The following is a 17,902-nucleotide window of genomic DNA, read 5'->3' on the forward strand; positions in this document are numbered from 1 at the left end:
ACGGTCTGAGCTTTGTGACACGCCACATTAATCTGCTGGAAGCAGCCATCGTTGAAAGTGAGGCAATGTTTTGGTGGGAACATGAGAATTGCAGCATCAGTTTCCTGTTCTTAGCTGACAGGAGTGGTTATGGAGTGAGAGGTTTGACGTGCTGAGCATTCAGAGATGCTCTTCTGCATACTTAGGCTGCAACAAGTGGCTGTTTGTTTACCAGCTCGAAACACTGTAGCCATTCTCCTTTGATCTCTGACATCAACGAGACATTTTCACAGAACAGCCGCTCGTGAGATATTTTCTCTCAGAGACCATCTGGCTCTTAGGTCACCTTCCTCCATTCTGAAGCTTGGCTTGAACTTCAGCAAGTCACCTTAACTGTGTCTACATGCCTAAATGTACCAAGCTGCTGCAATGTGGCATCTGGCATCAATTCAACTGTTAATTAGATATTTGTATTAATGAGCAGCTTAACAGGTGCATCTAGGAAAGTGGCCAGTGAGTGTATATTCATGGGTACAGTGTTAAAACCTTAGACACAGTTAGCACACCACACACAAACAGCCTCACACTCACAGACATTAGTCCCAAAAGCTTTTGGGTTTTTGTCCTAAACTTTCTGTTTGGCTTTGCTGAAGGTGCCAAACCTGATTTCATTAGATTTACACTGCCGGCCTTTGTCAGCACATGAATCTTCAGCCCCGACAGCATTACAGCACCATCAGGGCTGCAACTAATACAGAGACACGCGTTAGCCAGGCTGTTTGGCTGCGAGCCAAACTGACAGTTGTTCAAATGACGACGGGGCTGAGAGTCCATTCATTTTCACTACTGTTGGTTCAGGAAGCAAGGCACCCACAAGACAAAGGACTTGGAGTTTTTCTACATTTAAACAAAAGATAAATGAATCGCTTGTGAAAATGAAGGCAAAACACTTCCTGAATAAACAGCTTTCAATGTGGGATGAACCCCCAACAAGGAATTCAAAATCAGGCATTGGGTGCAAAGAGCTCGCAAACCAAATTAGGGAACAAGAAATCAATGCCATGTTGACCAAATACTGTAATTGCTCTTTGACTGAGCCTATGAAATGGAGACAGCAGATAGATCAGATGATCACTGATATGTTTGGATGCTTTTCATATCAGGCAGAAAACTCTATTGATGGCCTCCATTAGCCATCAATAGAGTCGAACAAAATAGAACAAGTTAGGACGGTCGGGAATGGTCACATGGCATCTAGATGAACCCTTAATGTCAGCACACGGCCTGCACTGCTTGATCAAAACGGTTTGGAGAGAAGACGCATTACCCTTTCAGTAAAGAATGTCCTTTGCTGCTTGTAAAATATATAAAAGTGCTATAAAAACTCCCGAGTTCTTTGCATGCACAATCACAAAGGAGTGTCGGTGAAAATGGAGTCTTAGTGTGGAAGTGGAAAAGGTGACAGTGGGTTATTCACATTATAAGGAACGCACTGAGTTGTTAATCAAGGGAAGAGGGATTAGAAGGGAAACATGGAGGACAGACACAAGACACTTACTAAACATTTGATTTTAAACATACTGCCCAAAATCATTCAAACAAAACTAACTTGAAGTGTTAAACTACTGATAACTACATGAGCACAAGTCATGGACTAACAACAGTGCAAACATCAAAAATGGTAGAAAACACACAAAGAACTGCAGATTAGATGCGTGTAGTTTCTTACACTTTTGTTTCGTAGTCCTTCCAGGCTTTGTCGAAGGGCTTTTTCAGATCCTGTGAAAAAAACAAAAGGAAGTAATAATTAATATAATAATTATTTTTTTTAAAAATGAACAAAACCAGCAACAAGCTCTTTGAAAGACAGTGAGACGATCGAGGGTCGAGAAGAACATGGACGAGAAATAAACTGGGACTACATTTTCTTAAATAGAGCACATGGTAACATTTAAAGCTGCAGGTGTGGAATGAACGGGGTAGTTTGGCTTTTATAGTCCATTAATTGTTTGGGTGATTTATCAGAACAAAGCCTTTATTGCATCTCCATAAAAACAAACAAACAAACAAAAAAAACATTACTCTGTGGTTTTCCTGTGATTGGTGCCACTTTTGGGATCCTCACATAAATTTAATTAAGAAAGTTGAGACCCATTGGGAAGTTACTTTCGGACGTCAGTACCATTTTGAGAGTAAATACGAAGGAGAAGCCAAAAAGTTACAAGAAAGACGGAAAACAGAAGGAAACAGCTTGTGTTTATCCAAAAATAATAAAAGGTCTCTGAAGCTCATTAATATACTCGTGACAGCTGTTTAGTTTAATGAGTCCAAGTTGCTGCACTTTTGTGGGAAGTTGTCTACTTCTTGGCCGGCCTCAGAGACTTAGTCAGAGGCGCTAGCAAGTAAATATCTATATCTATCTATCTATATATATATAGATATAGATATATATATAGAGATATATATATATATATATATATAATTTTTTACCTCTCAGAAAGAGTCTGACTAGCAGCTTCTACCCATTTCTTGTATTTATGTAAAGCTTCTCAAGGAGCAAAGATTTTATTCACATATCACTTCCAAACATGGTTAATAAATACTCTTAGGTCCTCAACAATGAAAGTAGCTGCTAGTCAGGGCAATGTACTATAAATATTGAACGCAGACAAGCGCATCAAGCAGAAAACTCGGGAAGTGTGTGGTTACACTCTTAAAATAGCGAGCAGAAATCAAGAAATTGGATGCAGAATGACACATCCTTCGTCATGTCAATAGCAAAACATTGCAAATAATATATATCTAAAAGCTAATCTATGCAGCCGGCATTTGTCTCAGCAGTGAGCAGGAGCACAAGGTGACTGTTTCTGGCATTCATAACGCAAATTCTCTGGTAACGATTTCTCGCCGTCGTGTGCTGCTTGAGCAAAACTCTTGATTAAAGCACCTCTTTGGTGCTCCAGTGGTGATTAAACAGTGATTAGGACGCACAAAGCAGACATTACTGGGTACAGCTGCCCATTTTATTCCCTAAAAAACAACCAATACACCAAAATCAACTGTTGTGTTGTTATGAGGAGTGGAGGGGGGTCAGGATGCCAGGAAAATCTGCTGTACAGCACGCAATAATGACAATTTTTAAAAAAGAGAAAAAACTAAAGGATTCAGCTGCAATTAAACCGCTTTAATTCTTGTAATTAAAACATTACAGTGAGCACTCCACAGAAAGCCAAACCAATTCATGCAGCACTTTTCTCCACCTTGCTATGAATTTATGTTGCCTCAGGTTTTGCTTAAGGCTTCAGTGCCACTGTTAGATCTCCAGAGTGAGCTGATCCCCACCGCTGACCTCCACTTCAACAGCAGAGGAGTGGCAGGCTCGACCTGTCAGCCCACAGGATCACAACATGGTTCACTGGGCCAAGTCAAGGGGCAGGGAGCCATTCACTCATCCAGCTCAACGGCAGAAACCGCCAGAGTAAAGAGAGTATAAAAGGCTATAAAAATCCCAAATCCAATGTAAAAGAGCAGGACTGTGGGGAAAATTGTCAAAGTGTAGAAGGAAGCCGCTAAAAGAATGAACTGCAGGTCAAGAGAGCAAGTGAGGAAAAAAAAAGGGTGAGCGGAAGGAAATGTCAGAGCCGGAGAGAGGAGAAAAATGGTAACAATGGCTAAAAATACCAGACAGAGGCATCACTGGGCAGGGAAGGGCAGAGCAGAATAGGACAAGGCACAGGGGCAAAACACTCCCTCAGAGATATGCAGGCTTTTAGCACTCTGTATCCTGTCTGGCTGAATCTAAAGATGGAGGATGCGACCTCTTACTACCCAGGACCATACATGTCAAGGATTAGCAGCTCCTGGAATACGTGCCTCACACCTTTTCCTACAGATATACTAAATGTGCAACCTAAAGTAGATTGGAGTCCTTTTCAAGGGCTCTTGATGAGGGGTAAGGGTGCCACTGGGGGAGTGTGGTGTCTATGTACACCCTAGCAGAATCACTACATGCTGCAGCTGTCAAAAACATGTGAAAAAAAACAGTACTGTGGATTACTCTTGCTTGTGTTTGGGATCTTTTTTGTGTGTTAGCTTATCGCCTGCTGCAAAGAAGACAGAGGGCACAAAAGACAAAGAACTATGTAGCATTTGCATTGGCTGGCATCCCATAATCCTTCTAACGTCACAGCCAAAGATGGACAAAAAACAAAAAGCATGTTTTGGGGGGCCTATGAGGGAGAGAAACAAATGAAATGTTACTGTCATCATTTAACAGACTGGCTAAAGAATATTTAGAGAGAAAGGAAGAAAGTGTGAGCAGCAAAAAGACCTCTGAATGTCACAGCGGGATCTTAGATATGATCAGGCAAGAGTGGAGAAACAGAAAAGGGATGTAATAAGGTGTAACTCAAATGTATCAATGATGTGGAGGCTCTTAACTTTAAAACTTTGTAGAACTGTCTACTGCCCTACTTTTTCCTTTTAATTTTTTTACAGAAAGTTTCAGAGAGGCAGGAAAGTAGGGAGAAAGCAGAGGGATGACTTGCAAAAAAAATAAATAAAAATGCTTGGAGTTGAATTGATGCGAGGCCACCAGAATAATGACTAAGCCTGTGTTACATGTGACGTGGTGCTACGAAAGGGTTACTACAGCGGAGGTCCACTGGCACGTTAACCTACTTCCTTGTGCTGTTTTTAAATGTCTGACTCTGTCATTTTTAAAAGCACTAATACTGCAGAGTATTTGGTTTGCAAACTAATGAGATCAGCAAACACAGATCAGCTCTCATCTAAAAAACCTCCAACAGCTAACATGCGTGGGCGGTTTCGGGTGTTCACGATCCACTGAAACACAATAAGGGGGGACACAGCTGGACTCACATCCCTCAATCCAAATGCATTAGTCCACACTAGCTTCCCCCCTCCCAATGCTCCAAACACACACACACTAGGTTCTGCACCCCTTAGTCACTGGGGTTGAATACTGATAAGTTGATATGATTCACGGCGTGTTAGAGACCTCTCCATAAGCAGGCGGGTAGACGGCAGGCATGATGTCATGCAGGCATCCACTCTTATAATTCAGTATTAGCAGAACAGACTGATAAAATCAACACTTTCTAATTTCTCCTGAGTGGGAGTGTGTCTATCTCCAGCAATAACACTACTGGGCTTTCCACTGACCCTCACAGTGGCGTTCTTGTTGGTACTACAGTGAAAGGGCTTAATCCTGAGCAAAGAACATTTCAGTGAAGAATTTCATTACTGTGCAAAACATCTTTAGCCACCACTAATTTCTTCACAGGAGCCAGACTTTCTTCTACTCCTGTAATTTTTTTCAAAGTGGTCTTGATCAACAGTTCATGTTTTCTGAAACCTTTCAAGGTTTTTCTTTGGATATTGGCTGCTTTTACATTCAGTCTAGTCCTTGTACCTGACCATTTTCTATAGCTGAATCTATGCCAAAAACAACAGTCAGACAGACATAAAAGAGTATTTTTGTGATTACCAAAGAGCTGTTAACTGAAAAATTGGTATATCTCTGCAAGGTGTGCATTGTGTCTGTAAAAAAATCTGAGGGAACTGGACAAGTTGAGGACAAAAATGGCAGGTATAAAATAATACTTATTATACTTATAATACTACAGCAGCAGATAAACAGTTTCTTAAGAACTAGAAAAAAAAATCCATCAGACATCTGGCAAAGTACCCAAGAGATGCATCTGACCCAGGAGTCCATCTACTGTTCACCAAAGTCTCATTCTTAAAGAAGGGAAACAGGGAGAAAATGCTGAGGTATACCAAAACTTCCACAACCATCTGTAAAACACTGTAGGGGCTCTGTCGTGGTTTGAAGTGCATTTTAGCCACTGGTGCTGGGAATCTTGTGAAAATTGATGGAATTATGAACACAGAAAATTGCCATCAGTTTTTAATCCACCATGGAGTACCATCTGGAAAGCCTCTCACTGGCAGCACGAACAGATTCATTTTTCAGCATCACGATGATCTCAAGCACACTGCAATACAGTAAAGACATAATGACTAGAAAAAAAAACACACACAGTGCAAAACCATCAGACATGGATCGCCTCCCCAGAGAGCTCAACATTATTGAAGCAGTGCTGGATTATCTTGACAAAAAAAACAGAGCAAAATGTCACTCAAGAAGCTTGGAGAACTATTCCTGAAGACTACATAAAGAAATGACAAAAGCCTGAGAGACTTCAGGCTGTGTTGAAGAATAAAGATGCTCATAACAAATGCATTTCACATTTTCCTAGCAAAATATGAAGAGAAGAAGGGTGACTCATTGCCTTAAAATTGACTTTTACACATGAAATCTTGATTCTCCTTTGTGATAAGATGGTAGGGGTTTTTAATCGAGTAACAGCAGTGACAGGTTGTTAAGTGTTAGCCCTCTAATCCCAGAGCCATTAGCTGCTGCCTCTTGCAGAGTGAGTTCATTGCACTCATTGCTGAAGACAGCACTGGCAGAATATTAACAGGGTTTATGTGAGCACCGGTCACCAAAAAGCCATTAAATCCTGAATTAAATCAAATGTAAAGGCTGGTAACTACTGAAGCTGCCACACCGAAGCGTTGAACGTGGAGAATTTTAAGAGACCAAACTGCATTTTTGATCTGCACTGAACGGCAAGAGGGAAGTACATTTCAAAAAACGTATCATACTTCTCATTTGTTGAGGTGTTACTGTTAGTTGCTCTCTTTTGTGTGTAAATTTTTGAGAAATGATCTGATCAAGATATACATTTAGCCTTAAATGCTGAGTAAAGAGTTACTGGCAGAAGTTAGGGTTAATCCTACCTATTAAAAAAAAAAAGGGGGGGGGGACTTATAGGTAAGATGGGCTTAAGGTGCTAAAATGGTAGGTGAGCTCAGATGTCTTATTCAGGACTGGTATAAAATAAACAAGCATTATTTTGAACCCTAAATCATGCAAAGCCATTCTATTAAAGTCAAAGAACAAAAAATAGGGAAATCAGCACAAGTTCCTTTTATTACCTCAAGCACGGCCTACTTTCGAAGCTGCATTAATAAAACTGAACTCAGGTTTCCGTCATCAACATTTATTCGAGTTGAGTTTCATTTGCTTGTAAAATTGTTGCATATTTGTTCCAAAAACACCACAACTTGTTTAAAATGAGCGTACAAATGTGTAAATCTTGTTCCTGCTTGTGACTGGTGAAGTACATAATTCCCATCCGCATTGCAATACATTCCTCCTCGTAAGCTCCTTTGATCTTTTAAATACATTACTCTTTAATGACGTCCACATCAGCCAATTAATATATTATACTTTAGTTGTTCCTCTCCCTGTAGTGTAAACAGCCTGTCGTGCATGTCTGGACTTCTTCCTACTCCCCCCCGCTCTCCTAACAGGTACTTCCCGTGGTAGTGGTGGAATAATGAATAATGAATGGCAATAAGGAAGAGGTGAGGGAAAGCCTCTGGGCTGTGTAGGTGAGCAACAGGTAAATATTACTGTACATCTCTGTGACCTTTTCTCTCTCTTTTTGTAGAAGCGTAACTTCCAGGTTTAGTGACTACATTTATATAAGTGTGTGTAAATGTGAGTGTGCCCTGAAGTATAAAATAACCAGCAGCTCATTAGTCCTTTGCCACTGGTGTAATGAGAATCGTCCGAGGGCTAATGAGCAATAAGTGGGCAAGCATTACAGATACAACTGGCTGCCAAAGCCGGGTGGGTGGGGGTGGGGGGGAGTGTCGAGAGAGAAAGGCGGAGATATCAGCAGAGTTAAAACAGAGACGAGAGGACAAAGGCAGGAAATCACAGAACAAAAAAGGAGATTGAAGCCAAAAAGACAACACTTGAGGAAAGAACGCAAAAGAACCAAAAAAAAAGGGAAAAGGGGGGAAAAAAAAGGGCAGTTCAGGGGCCAGACAGCACAAAGTGGCCAGGGGTCATGGGGACAACTGGCTTCCCCATGGCAACCACCCTCATTAGAGCTGACTTAACTACATCATACCTCAGTGGAAACCGAATCTAATCATGTGCCTAGAGAGTGAAAGGTCACAGACCACTGTGGACAGTCTGATTGCATTACAGACTGGCAGAGACTGTTGATGAGTGTCTGTCTGGGTTTAGTCTGATTGGTGGACACACATGACTGTCTAGCAGACTGCATTAATATACAAGGCACAGGCCTGTCTATTAAACCTCAACACACTTTATTTCAGACCAAAGCGTGTTTGCAGGCATTAAACATTTCCTTGCTGCGAGTCTTTGTGTCACCCCTTCCTTGCTTACTGCCGTCTCCAACAGTAGCACTAAAAACCTGCCAAAATACTGAGCTATGGTCTTTTATTCCCCCCTTAATTTACTGCTTTTGTTTTGGTGGCATTTCACGGTTGTTTAGCTCTTCCCCCGATAAAGACGACATTGTTTTGACACCTCGTAAAATATCAATAAAGACTCCGTTTAAGGACCATTAAGATAGTTTCCAGATTTTTCCAAGCGTAGCTGCACAGGCAGAGACCACCCCAGCTAACTTCTGATGCACACACAGTTAATTTCCTCTATAAGAAGGCTTGAAATGTCACAGAAAGCACTAAGTTTAGAGAAGAGCTTCAAGGTTTACTCCTAGTAGGCTTTCAAGAAGAAGAGTTAAAAAAAATATGACTTTACAGGAGAACATATTTATTATTATAAAAGGAAAGTGCCACAAAATACATACATGGTACCATGTATGTAAAATATATTATAGAGTGCCAATAGACAGTTTTTTGAAATAAAGGCGGTAGTCCTTATACCTATATACTCCTATATAACTGAAAGGACTGCAAAATGAATCAAACGGACCTTGATGGGCAGAAAACTGTTTTGCTTCTCCAAGCTAAACAAGAAACACACAGTTATAGATTGAACCAGCCAAGCAAATGAATATTGTTTTAGATCTCACAACAGAAAAAGTGAGAGAAGCACTGCATTAGATCCTGCAAACACATGCACAGTAACACATTCTCATACATTCATATGCTCCACATTTCTATACACGGCCTCTAAAAAGTAGCTTTGCATAATTCATGGTTCATAATAATCTTTATTTATTTTCTGGGCCTTGTTCATCCTCGATCTGAAAAAAGTCAATACATTATTAGCTAGCGCCCTTCTCCCTTTAAGTCAAGTATCTGATTGGCCTCCCCTTCCAAACAAAGCATATAAATAGCATGTTTGTAAGCAGCTGTGCTCCTGAGAGAACCTTATTAAGAATATCTGCTCTCACTGGTGTTGTTATTTGCACGCTTGCTGACCTTATGGCCATTTTAATATGAACCTGCACCATTGTAGCAGCAATTAAGGACAGATGTAAGGAAATTTAAACAGGTCTGCTTTAAATAATCACTCAAGCTGAGAGATTGTGGACTCCATCCCTCATAGTTTTGCATAACTACACAAAGACATCATGTTAATATTCATTCAGTCAGAGGCAAACTCTGATTTTTTATTCTGCAGTTTGATGTATTAACTCTGCTGCAGACAGGTATATTCCAGGAACTGCTTCACCCACCATCTCTCTCTCTCTCTCTCTCTCTGTGTTGCCAGCTCCACTTTTACTTTTTTGGGAACAGGAACGTGGTCTGAGATCAAAGCAGTGTGTTATTAACCTTGATAGCTAGACTGCAGCACCTAAAGGAGGGTAATAATTGTCCAGCAGCTTTGAACCACTCAGAAGGTCTCTGTGTACTTCTAGTGAGCCGTTTTCACTCTGCGATCTGGTTTCTTTGACGGATTAAACAACTGCAAGATGAATATGTTCATCAGCTGACATTTACATTGAAATTTGTGCAAAAACAACCCTTAGTGTAGTGGACTGACACCATTTCTCGTTCCTTCGCAGAATAAGAGGTACTTCAGGGCATCATCCAAGAATAATGGCTTTAATATTTCCTCCTGTATAAAACACAGCACATGGAGAGTAACACAAAGACTTGCTGTTTAGTTGCCTTACCCCTTTGACACCCTTCAGGTCTCCTTTCAGTAGGCTGTCCAGAGGGAAGGTGATGATGTTGTTCATGTTTTGGAACTGGAGGAAGTTGAAGAGAGACACAAATAAGAGTCGAAAGGTTACATCAGAGATTTTAAGACAGCAGGAGACTGAAAGTCACGGGCATCAATCGTCACTGAGACGTAATCCTTTCAGCAGTGTCCTGTGTGCTGCGTGTCCTTGCAGTGTACATAAAAAATACAGAGTATCCAGAGTTTCAGCTCTTCATCTTAAGCAAATAATAATGTTGAAAGACTAATGCTGCGCAAATAAAGAAGCAACTAGCAGACACGTTGTAACACAGAATACATCATACAGGTTCAGTGGAAACAGCCACTAAAAATATATATGTGTAAACATCTACTCCAACAGCATATATACACAACTGGTCATGTTTTACAATAAAAGCAGTGGTATGGATGGTTTCTCAGTCTTTCTTTTTAAGTTATTCTTTAAGCCTGCAGTATGTAGCATCTTAATGAAGATAAGGCCTCAGTCAGGCAGGCTTAGATGCGTGTTGGTGACCATCTGGCAGCTTCTGGTGACAAGGGAAACATAATGCTGCACCAAAAAACTACTTGTGATAGCTTTAGTTGCTAGCAGGTTGCTGCAGTCGTCAGTAGTTTGCACAGAAGTCTCCAGATACTTGCAAACCACTTGCCAAACAGTAGTGAAACTGTGAAAAATGTCACGCAAACAGGAAGCAAATACTGTTCTCCTTCAAAATAAAAGTTGAAAATGTTCTAGTTGCAGCAGTGAGATAAATCTTTTACTTTGAAGGAGAATGCTCTCGATTTCTGGTTGGTGTTCCATTTTTTCAAGTTTCACTGCTTCTAGTAAGAGTAAGAGTAAACGGTGAGTGTTTGCAGAAAAGTCCATGTACACGCAAACTATAGGCGATCACTACAGTCTGCTAGCAACCAAAGCAATCACAGGGAGGTTTTTATTGCGGCACGCTCTTTGGGACTGATTATACTTGCTAATACCCAGCTACATCAACCACTTGCCAACCAGTCCAGGAATGCAGATTTTTTTCCTAGAAACCATGCTTGCCACGAGAGTCACTGACTTAGCTCTAGATTTGTGTGCTTGAGACCTGAATTGATTATATTTGTTCAAGTGTAGGAGATTCTCTCTAACACTGTAAGATCTTACCATACAAAGTGACTGTTATTGTGAATTGGTGGCATCTAAACAAAAGTGAATTGAATGAAATGCTGTTAAGATTTTAGTCTGAAATGAATTCAGGAAGCATTAAGTTTGTGAGAAAACATCAAGTGAAGGCTTAATGTTTCAAGTGCAAAAGGATTAATTACACATATCTCAGTGTCTTGGGTCCAAAAATTCCACCACCCTTGGTATCATTTTCATTTTTAATCAAATTTCAAACTTGTTAAAGACACAAATTCTGCCTTTAACTCGGCTGTTTCCAAGCTGCTATAAAGGCCAGCCCCTACATGCAATCTAGGAACCCAGTGCTTTCTTAAGCTATTGGAGATTACATCTTCACATCCAGGTCAGGCAGAAGCTCATATTTCTTTAATATAAGACGCTGAGATCACACCAACACAAAATCTCAAGCTCCTGTTCTCGGTATGAGCTGATAAAGTGTGCGAGGGGGAGCGACAGACCTCACAAGATGGAGTCAAATTTTTTTAATAAAGCGTTGGCTTTCATACAAGACCTGGGCTTAACAGATCAGGCAGTATTAGATCCAGGAGATATTTGGTGTTGCACTGGCTCTTCGATGTCTTGATGGAAAAACTAGGGCTATGTCCTCAGGGCTTTAAGTTCAAGCTGGACTTGGTGTGTGCTCAGTGTGTATTAGAGAACACACACACGGTGGAATAAACACAATTAAGGACAGCATGAAAATTTTTCTTTGTCCCAAAGGACTTTACCCACCCACACATACAGCCACATACACACACAGTGTAAACTCACAAGGTTTTTGAAAAGCGCTGTGAGCTCCTTGGTGAAGACGGAGAACTTGAGGAAAGCCGAGCCCAGATCAGGATCGTCTCTGTACACACAGTTTTCTCCAAACTTCTCCAGGGCCTGAGTGTACTGCTCCTCATTTTCTACATGTGCTGGAAAACACACATATATACACACAGATTAACCAAAGTCTTTTTCTCTCTGATCCTAACAAGTTAAAAGTCAATCAATAAGTATTAATAATGCATGGCGATAGTCTTTCAGTGTAAAACAATCCAGTTTCCTTCCATTACACAGTTTTCCTCACACGTCTATAGTGAAGGTGGTCAGCAGGGACGGACCAAAAGAGAAACTCACCCCCGGCACAAACCATAAATTCTAAAAATTAACCCTACATGTTGATAATATGTTTCAGTCAAGTTATAGTTGCAATCATTTTTGATAGAAAAAAAAGATGGGACAGACCAATGAGGCTATGGTGAATTATAGAGACCAACAATACAGGAGTTAATATTTGTTATGTGCTATAATAACATGTTTACGTGTTTGTGGTATTACAAACAGTGCCCTCTGGTGGACAAACTATGCAACATCCACACTCATAACATGGTTGAAGGGTGTTTCTCCTGTCTCTTCTTCAGTTTTTTAAAATTTCCCTTTAATGACTGATATAACTGGCCATACCAATAGATGGACAAATGGCTAATATCTGCTGCCTGATAAATTGGTCAGACTCTATCCAGAGAAGTGAGTTCTCTTGGTAGGCTACAGTGTGTCTATTTACACCCACTGGGCTTACTCATATTTTATAGGTCATACAAATACAAATGATGAGATAATTAGCCTAAACAGAATGATACACAGAGAGAGCGCAAATGTTCAAATGATATGCAATAATAATATTATAAGGCCAAGCATGTATTTGTGCTTTCGCTCACGTTTTTGACAACTGGTCCCTATCTGAGGGTTATTTTTCAGCATTTGCTTACATCTGTAGCAATGAACTCTTTTATCTTCTCCCCGCCTGCCATCTTTCCTGTTCCTACAGTATGGTCCTTTTCACTCGATGGCATCGATGGACTTGATTTTGCCTTTATTGTCTTCATGCTATAGACTGAACAATGTTGGATGGGAAAACTGCAGTAGATCAGCAGTTTCTTTTATCGTCCTTCCCAATTTTGACGCTAAAATTGACTGCTGAATGCTTAATGTAGCAATAAATGACAGAAAACAGGACAAAAGGACAACTGGTCCTTTTTAAATGTGTTACATATACTTTAGCTATCATCTAGGCAAGGTCTTTATATAATATTTTGCCAATCTTATCTATATTTTGTTGCCAGTGAGTTCCTTGTGCAGACCTGGGATGTATGTATGCAAATCCTGACAGTTAGTAATCAGCAAACCGCCAATTCCTGCTCGCTGTTCACAGCCGTCCAAAAGCACGAGATTGCCACCAAGAAATATCCTAGCACCCTTGTGGTGAAAGGCTGCAAGACAACAGAGAGCAAGCTGGACTACTACACATAATGTCAGCATCTGATGGTTGCCGGGCTCGGTCACTATGTGCACTTTTTTTCCCCCTGAGGAAAACACTCAGCCAATATCCTAGCGCCCCTGTGGCAGCACTGATCACCACTGATTTGGCCGTTTCCTGACCAGTTAAATCTCAAGTTTTCTTTAATTTACTCAAATCCTCACTAGGGTTGTCAAAAAGAAAAATAAAGTATCAATACTCAAATATTAATAGAGAATAAACATTGATATTAAATTAAATGAGGTCAGGAAAATTCCCATTTCAATACCACTGAATAATTAACCAGTTATCAGAAATGTTAACCACAACAATTTATCCAAAGTTCAAATTTTATGCTCTTCTAACTTAAGTGATTGTGACTTTAGGTATTGTGTTGTTGTACCCTTCGTTTATTATTAGGTTTTGTAAAGAAATGTTCATAATCTGTAAAATGAAAGAAACCTCTAATGATAATCTGAAATTATTTTATTAAATCTGGGGTCAAACTCTTCCTCGTGGTATCGATAAAAGTTATTGAGTGTTTTTCTGGGTATCGTGACAACACAACGCAGATCATCGTGTCAAGCTTGCCATCCGGTTTTCAATGTAATCCGCAACACACAAAAGGCCTCCCTCATCTAATGCCGCCTGCTGCCCCTTAAATCTCAGAGTGCGTCTAAAATCGGTTTAATGTACCACAAGGTTAGACCTAGGTGTTTCCACTTAATGCACTTCACGCCACACTAGGCTGCTGATAACAACCAATGCCACTGGGACAGCCGTGGAGCGAGGGATGGAGCACCAGGGGACTGTTGCTATGACGACAACTTGCAGAGAAACGCAACAGAGGTGGAAGGAAGGGGGTGCAAGTAGGAATAACTGAAAGAAAAAAAATAAGGGGGGGGGGGGGGGGGGGAATTGTGAGGATGCATGCCAAAAGACACCTGCAACCACATCATGACTCAGCTTTTAAGAGGTAAAACACACACACACACACACACACACACACACACACAAAACGAGCAACTGCACAGATGTTCCAGGTAACTAGATAAGCTCACGTCTTGGCCGCTGACATATCCATCAGGTTATTAAAAGGGAAGAGCTGAAAGCCTGAGTCACTACCTGCAGGCATGCTCACGAGACAAATCTAATTTAAGCCACAAAATATCATCTGACGCAATAACAGAGGTCGATGATAAGAAAGCTGCCGTGAGACTCACAAGGGAAGTGGCAAAATGAGAAGCCTGGCGAGTATGTGTTATAATGAGACTTTTCCCCCTCTGTCTGTGGTAAGTGCAAAAATAAAAGACCTATAAAAATAAATAAATAAATAAATGGGGGAAAAAAACGATCTCATGTCTCCATAAAGTGATCAATTCTTCATCCAAAAAATAAATAAATAAAAATCCAAATCCTCTTTTACATAACAAAGACCTGCAGTGAGATGTACCACACAAAGATGTAGTAAACTTCAATCACTGTCATGTGTCAGAAACCGACCACTGCCACACATCCACAGCCCACTTTCCAAATCCGCTCCAGCTGTTTAGCTCAGCCAGGCTTCGAGCCAACAGGGCGGGGTCCTGTTGTTGTTTTTGAAGTGGCACATGAGAGCCCTACTCGAAGCTGACAAATAGCACAAACCCCTCCAGGGCAGCTTAGTGACTACATGTGTATTTGTTGTAACATGACCCAAACACGTTGCGCATGCAGCCCCGTAGTACGGAGCAGAGGGCGTGTGACACGCTGAGTGAGTTTACGTGGCAGGAAAAAACCAACAAAGGACAGGAGCGACATTTTCCTGTAGTTTACACTGCAAACACGACCTGCTAATTCCTTGTTTACCTGTAGATGTGCAGACACTGAGTAAACATTTCCATGAAATAACACTGGTGTTCCGAGCCTCACTTAAAGAAATGCAACAACAGAAAATGGGGATTTGGAATTTTATATGATTAGAGCTTAAAAGATTCATTGATTGTTGCATTATATAAGCTGATTTTACCTCCAATTGTTGAAGATCTAGAAGACCTCAACTCGGGCTCTGATGAGAGGTTACTGGGCTGATACACTGCTTACTTACTAAGGAGTTCTCATGGGAGGGAAATTTCTGAGAGGAGACTAACTCAGAATATAACAAAAATACTAAATGAACTACAATTAGTGAAGAGCTGTCAGGCCGATTGCAAGTTCTTAGTGATTCCTCAGGCTATTGCACAGGTATGCAAATAATCACAATCCAGCCCACTTTGACATAAACCCTTACCCTTCTGCAAAATACTCAATGTGGGGAATGCTGTGCTTATTTTTAGTCTTAGTTTCTACTAGTGTAGCTTTGCATGAGTCACAGTTCATAATAAGTCATCTTTATTTAGCTTCTCCTGGTATCTCTGAAACAAGCTTTTTCGTGTTATTTGCAGTAGATCCTTAATAAGCAGTTTGAACCTAATAAACTGACTGCTGAGCATATATTGTATCAGTAATGTATGAAGATAAGGAAAATAAAAGGATAGATGGTCCCCTCTCCTCTGTATAACTGAAGTCAGTACTTTCATCTTCTTAAAATTAGCATGAGAAATACAAAATGGGCTTAAATTCAGAGAAAAATCGCTTAAGAAGTCGGCTTGAAAGTAAATGGCAGCATATTGTGTGTCAAAGGGAGAGAAAAGGATTCCTGTTGCTCAACCTCAGGAAATGATAAAGTTGCATTTACTGCAAGACAGAAGCCTGCTCACGCCTGTGGCATTCATCGCTGTATCTTTCCTCCTAAACTTACAAACACACACATGTACAGCTTTCCAGGCGTCTGCTGAGGATTATCTTACATCCCAAAGGCTTGTTTTGCAGCCTCTTCCATTTCTCTCCCACACACGCGGGGTTTAATCACCAGATAGCAGCTTCCTCTCTCCCACACAGCTTCGTAAGTCCGGGTCAGCTGACGCTCGGCGACACAATGCGCCGGTGACCTCCGATCAATTCCAGATCTCTCTAAGGACTCAATGAAAACAACGCTGAGCAAAATGACCACAAGCACGGAGAAAAGGAAGCGTGACTATTAATCCCATGGAACAGAGACAAGGAATCGCAGAGGCATGAGAGACAATCAAAGGAGAAAAAGAACTTTCCTTAAAGTTCAAGTTTGATGTTTTGCTAAAATATTTTTTTTGCAAATTCCTGGAACGAGGACAGTAAGTGAGATGACAGTGAGTGAGAACATGTGCTACAGTACAAATCCAGTTAGCTTAGAATGAAAACAGAAACTGGGGAGGTTAGCTCGGCCAACTTGACTTTGTCTAAAGCTAATTTCTGTGCAAGCCAATGCACATGGAAATAATTTATTTTAATATTAATATACATATTTATATATAAACATAAATAATTTAATATCAATTATGTACCCAGCAGCTTAACCAGCTGCCAACTCCACCTGAAACCTTCAGTCTTGCAAAGACAACATTGTATTTTCTAAATATTATTTACTAAAATCTAAGAAACCGCTTTACACAAGTAACAAGAGCTCTTTTTTTGAGTCCTCTCTGCATTCATTTTAGTTTCTCCTCAGGCCATTTATCTCAGACATTAATTCAGGGTAATCGTGTTAAAAGTTTATGGAGAATCTCATTTTCTCTGCTACCTGCAGACACATGATCAACTTCAGTGTTTCTCTGATGCAGCGTGCTCTGAGTTCTGCATTATATTCAGCAACTAAATGTCCTTCCCGGCTACAGGTACATCATCCCCCTCCAGTTATTCTCTGTTCAGCAGCTCTGACAAGCCTGTCCGAGCAGCTCTGCGCGATCAGCTCCTGCTCCTTCTGAGGTCTGAGATGCTGCTGCTGGTTTATTCATCAAAACCCACATGCTGACACCTTGACAGGTCTCTGCAGCAACACAGGGTTCTCCTGCTCATTTAAAAGCACTCCCTCTTTCTCGCTCCCTTTCCCATCTTTTTCTTTATCCACATTACAAACTCACCATGCACACTCAGCCTCTCAGATTTTCCCTGAGATGGTCATTCTTTAAACAATCGTTGATTTGACCTCAATACAGTCTCTAAACCTTCAACATTCCCTCTTTTACCCAGCTCCTCTTTCTCCTCATCGTTACAATACGTTATTTCTTAGCCTAAAATATCTTTGCAGAATTTTGGAAGAGTCAGTCAGCCATAGCAGGTGCTGAAGCTCCCTGTTATGTGTCACATTACTCACACTTTACCCACAACATCTTCTCAGGAGAACATTATGAAAACTCAAGTGATCCTTTTCCCTCTATATTTATGTTAGAGCTTGGCTTTAGATACAAGTTGCATGCTATCTCAGCTGGTTTTAAAGAGCCCATAGGATCCTTTTTGAGTGTATGTAGCTTGTTTCTGCAGGTAAAAGGGTTGGCAAAGCCGCCCACTTAAACACTGCTCCTAAACTACAGTCGAGGGATTG

General features: G+C 40.7%; 1 protein-coding gene across 2 annotated transcripts in view; it reads right to left on the minus strand.

The window, feature by feature from the left end:
- The window catches only part of asap2a (ArfGAP with SH3 domain, ankyrin repeat and PH domain 2a), a 58,028-nt gene that overhangs the window by 21,221 nt on the left and 18,905 nt on the right, over positions 1 to 17,902 (minus strand). For both annotated transcript variants that reach the window (XR_010096451.1, XM_063496675.1), the window contains exons 3-5: positions 11,955 to 12,100; positions 9,975 to 10,049; positions 1,709 to 1,758 (exon numbers count right to left, since the gene is read on the minus strand). Coding sequence is in view for 1 of the 2 variants with exons in the window: in XM_063496675.1 (XP_063352745.1) it covers positions 1,709 to 1,758; positions 9,975 to 10,049; positions 11,955 to 12,100 (271 nt within the window). In the remaining variant the exon portion in view is untranslated. The remainder of the gene's footprint in view (positions 1 to 1,708; positions 1,759 to 9,974; positions 10,050 to 11,954; positions 12,101 to 17,902) is intronic.

Source organism: Pelmatolapia mariae, linkage group LG16_19 (genome assembly GCF_036321145.2).
Source record: "Pelmatolapia mariae isolate MD_Pm_ZW linkage group LG16_19, Pm_UMD_F_2, whole genome shotgun sequence".
In the NCBI taxonomy this organism is placed as follows: domain Eukaryota; kingdom Metazoa; phylum Chordata; class Actinopteri; order Cichliformes; family Cichlidae; genus Pelmatolapia; species Pelmatolapia mariae.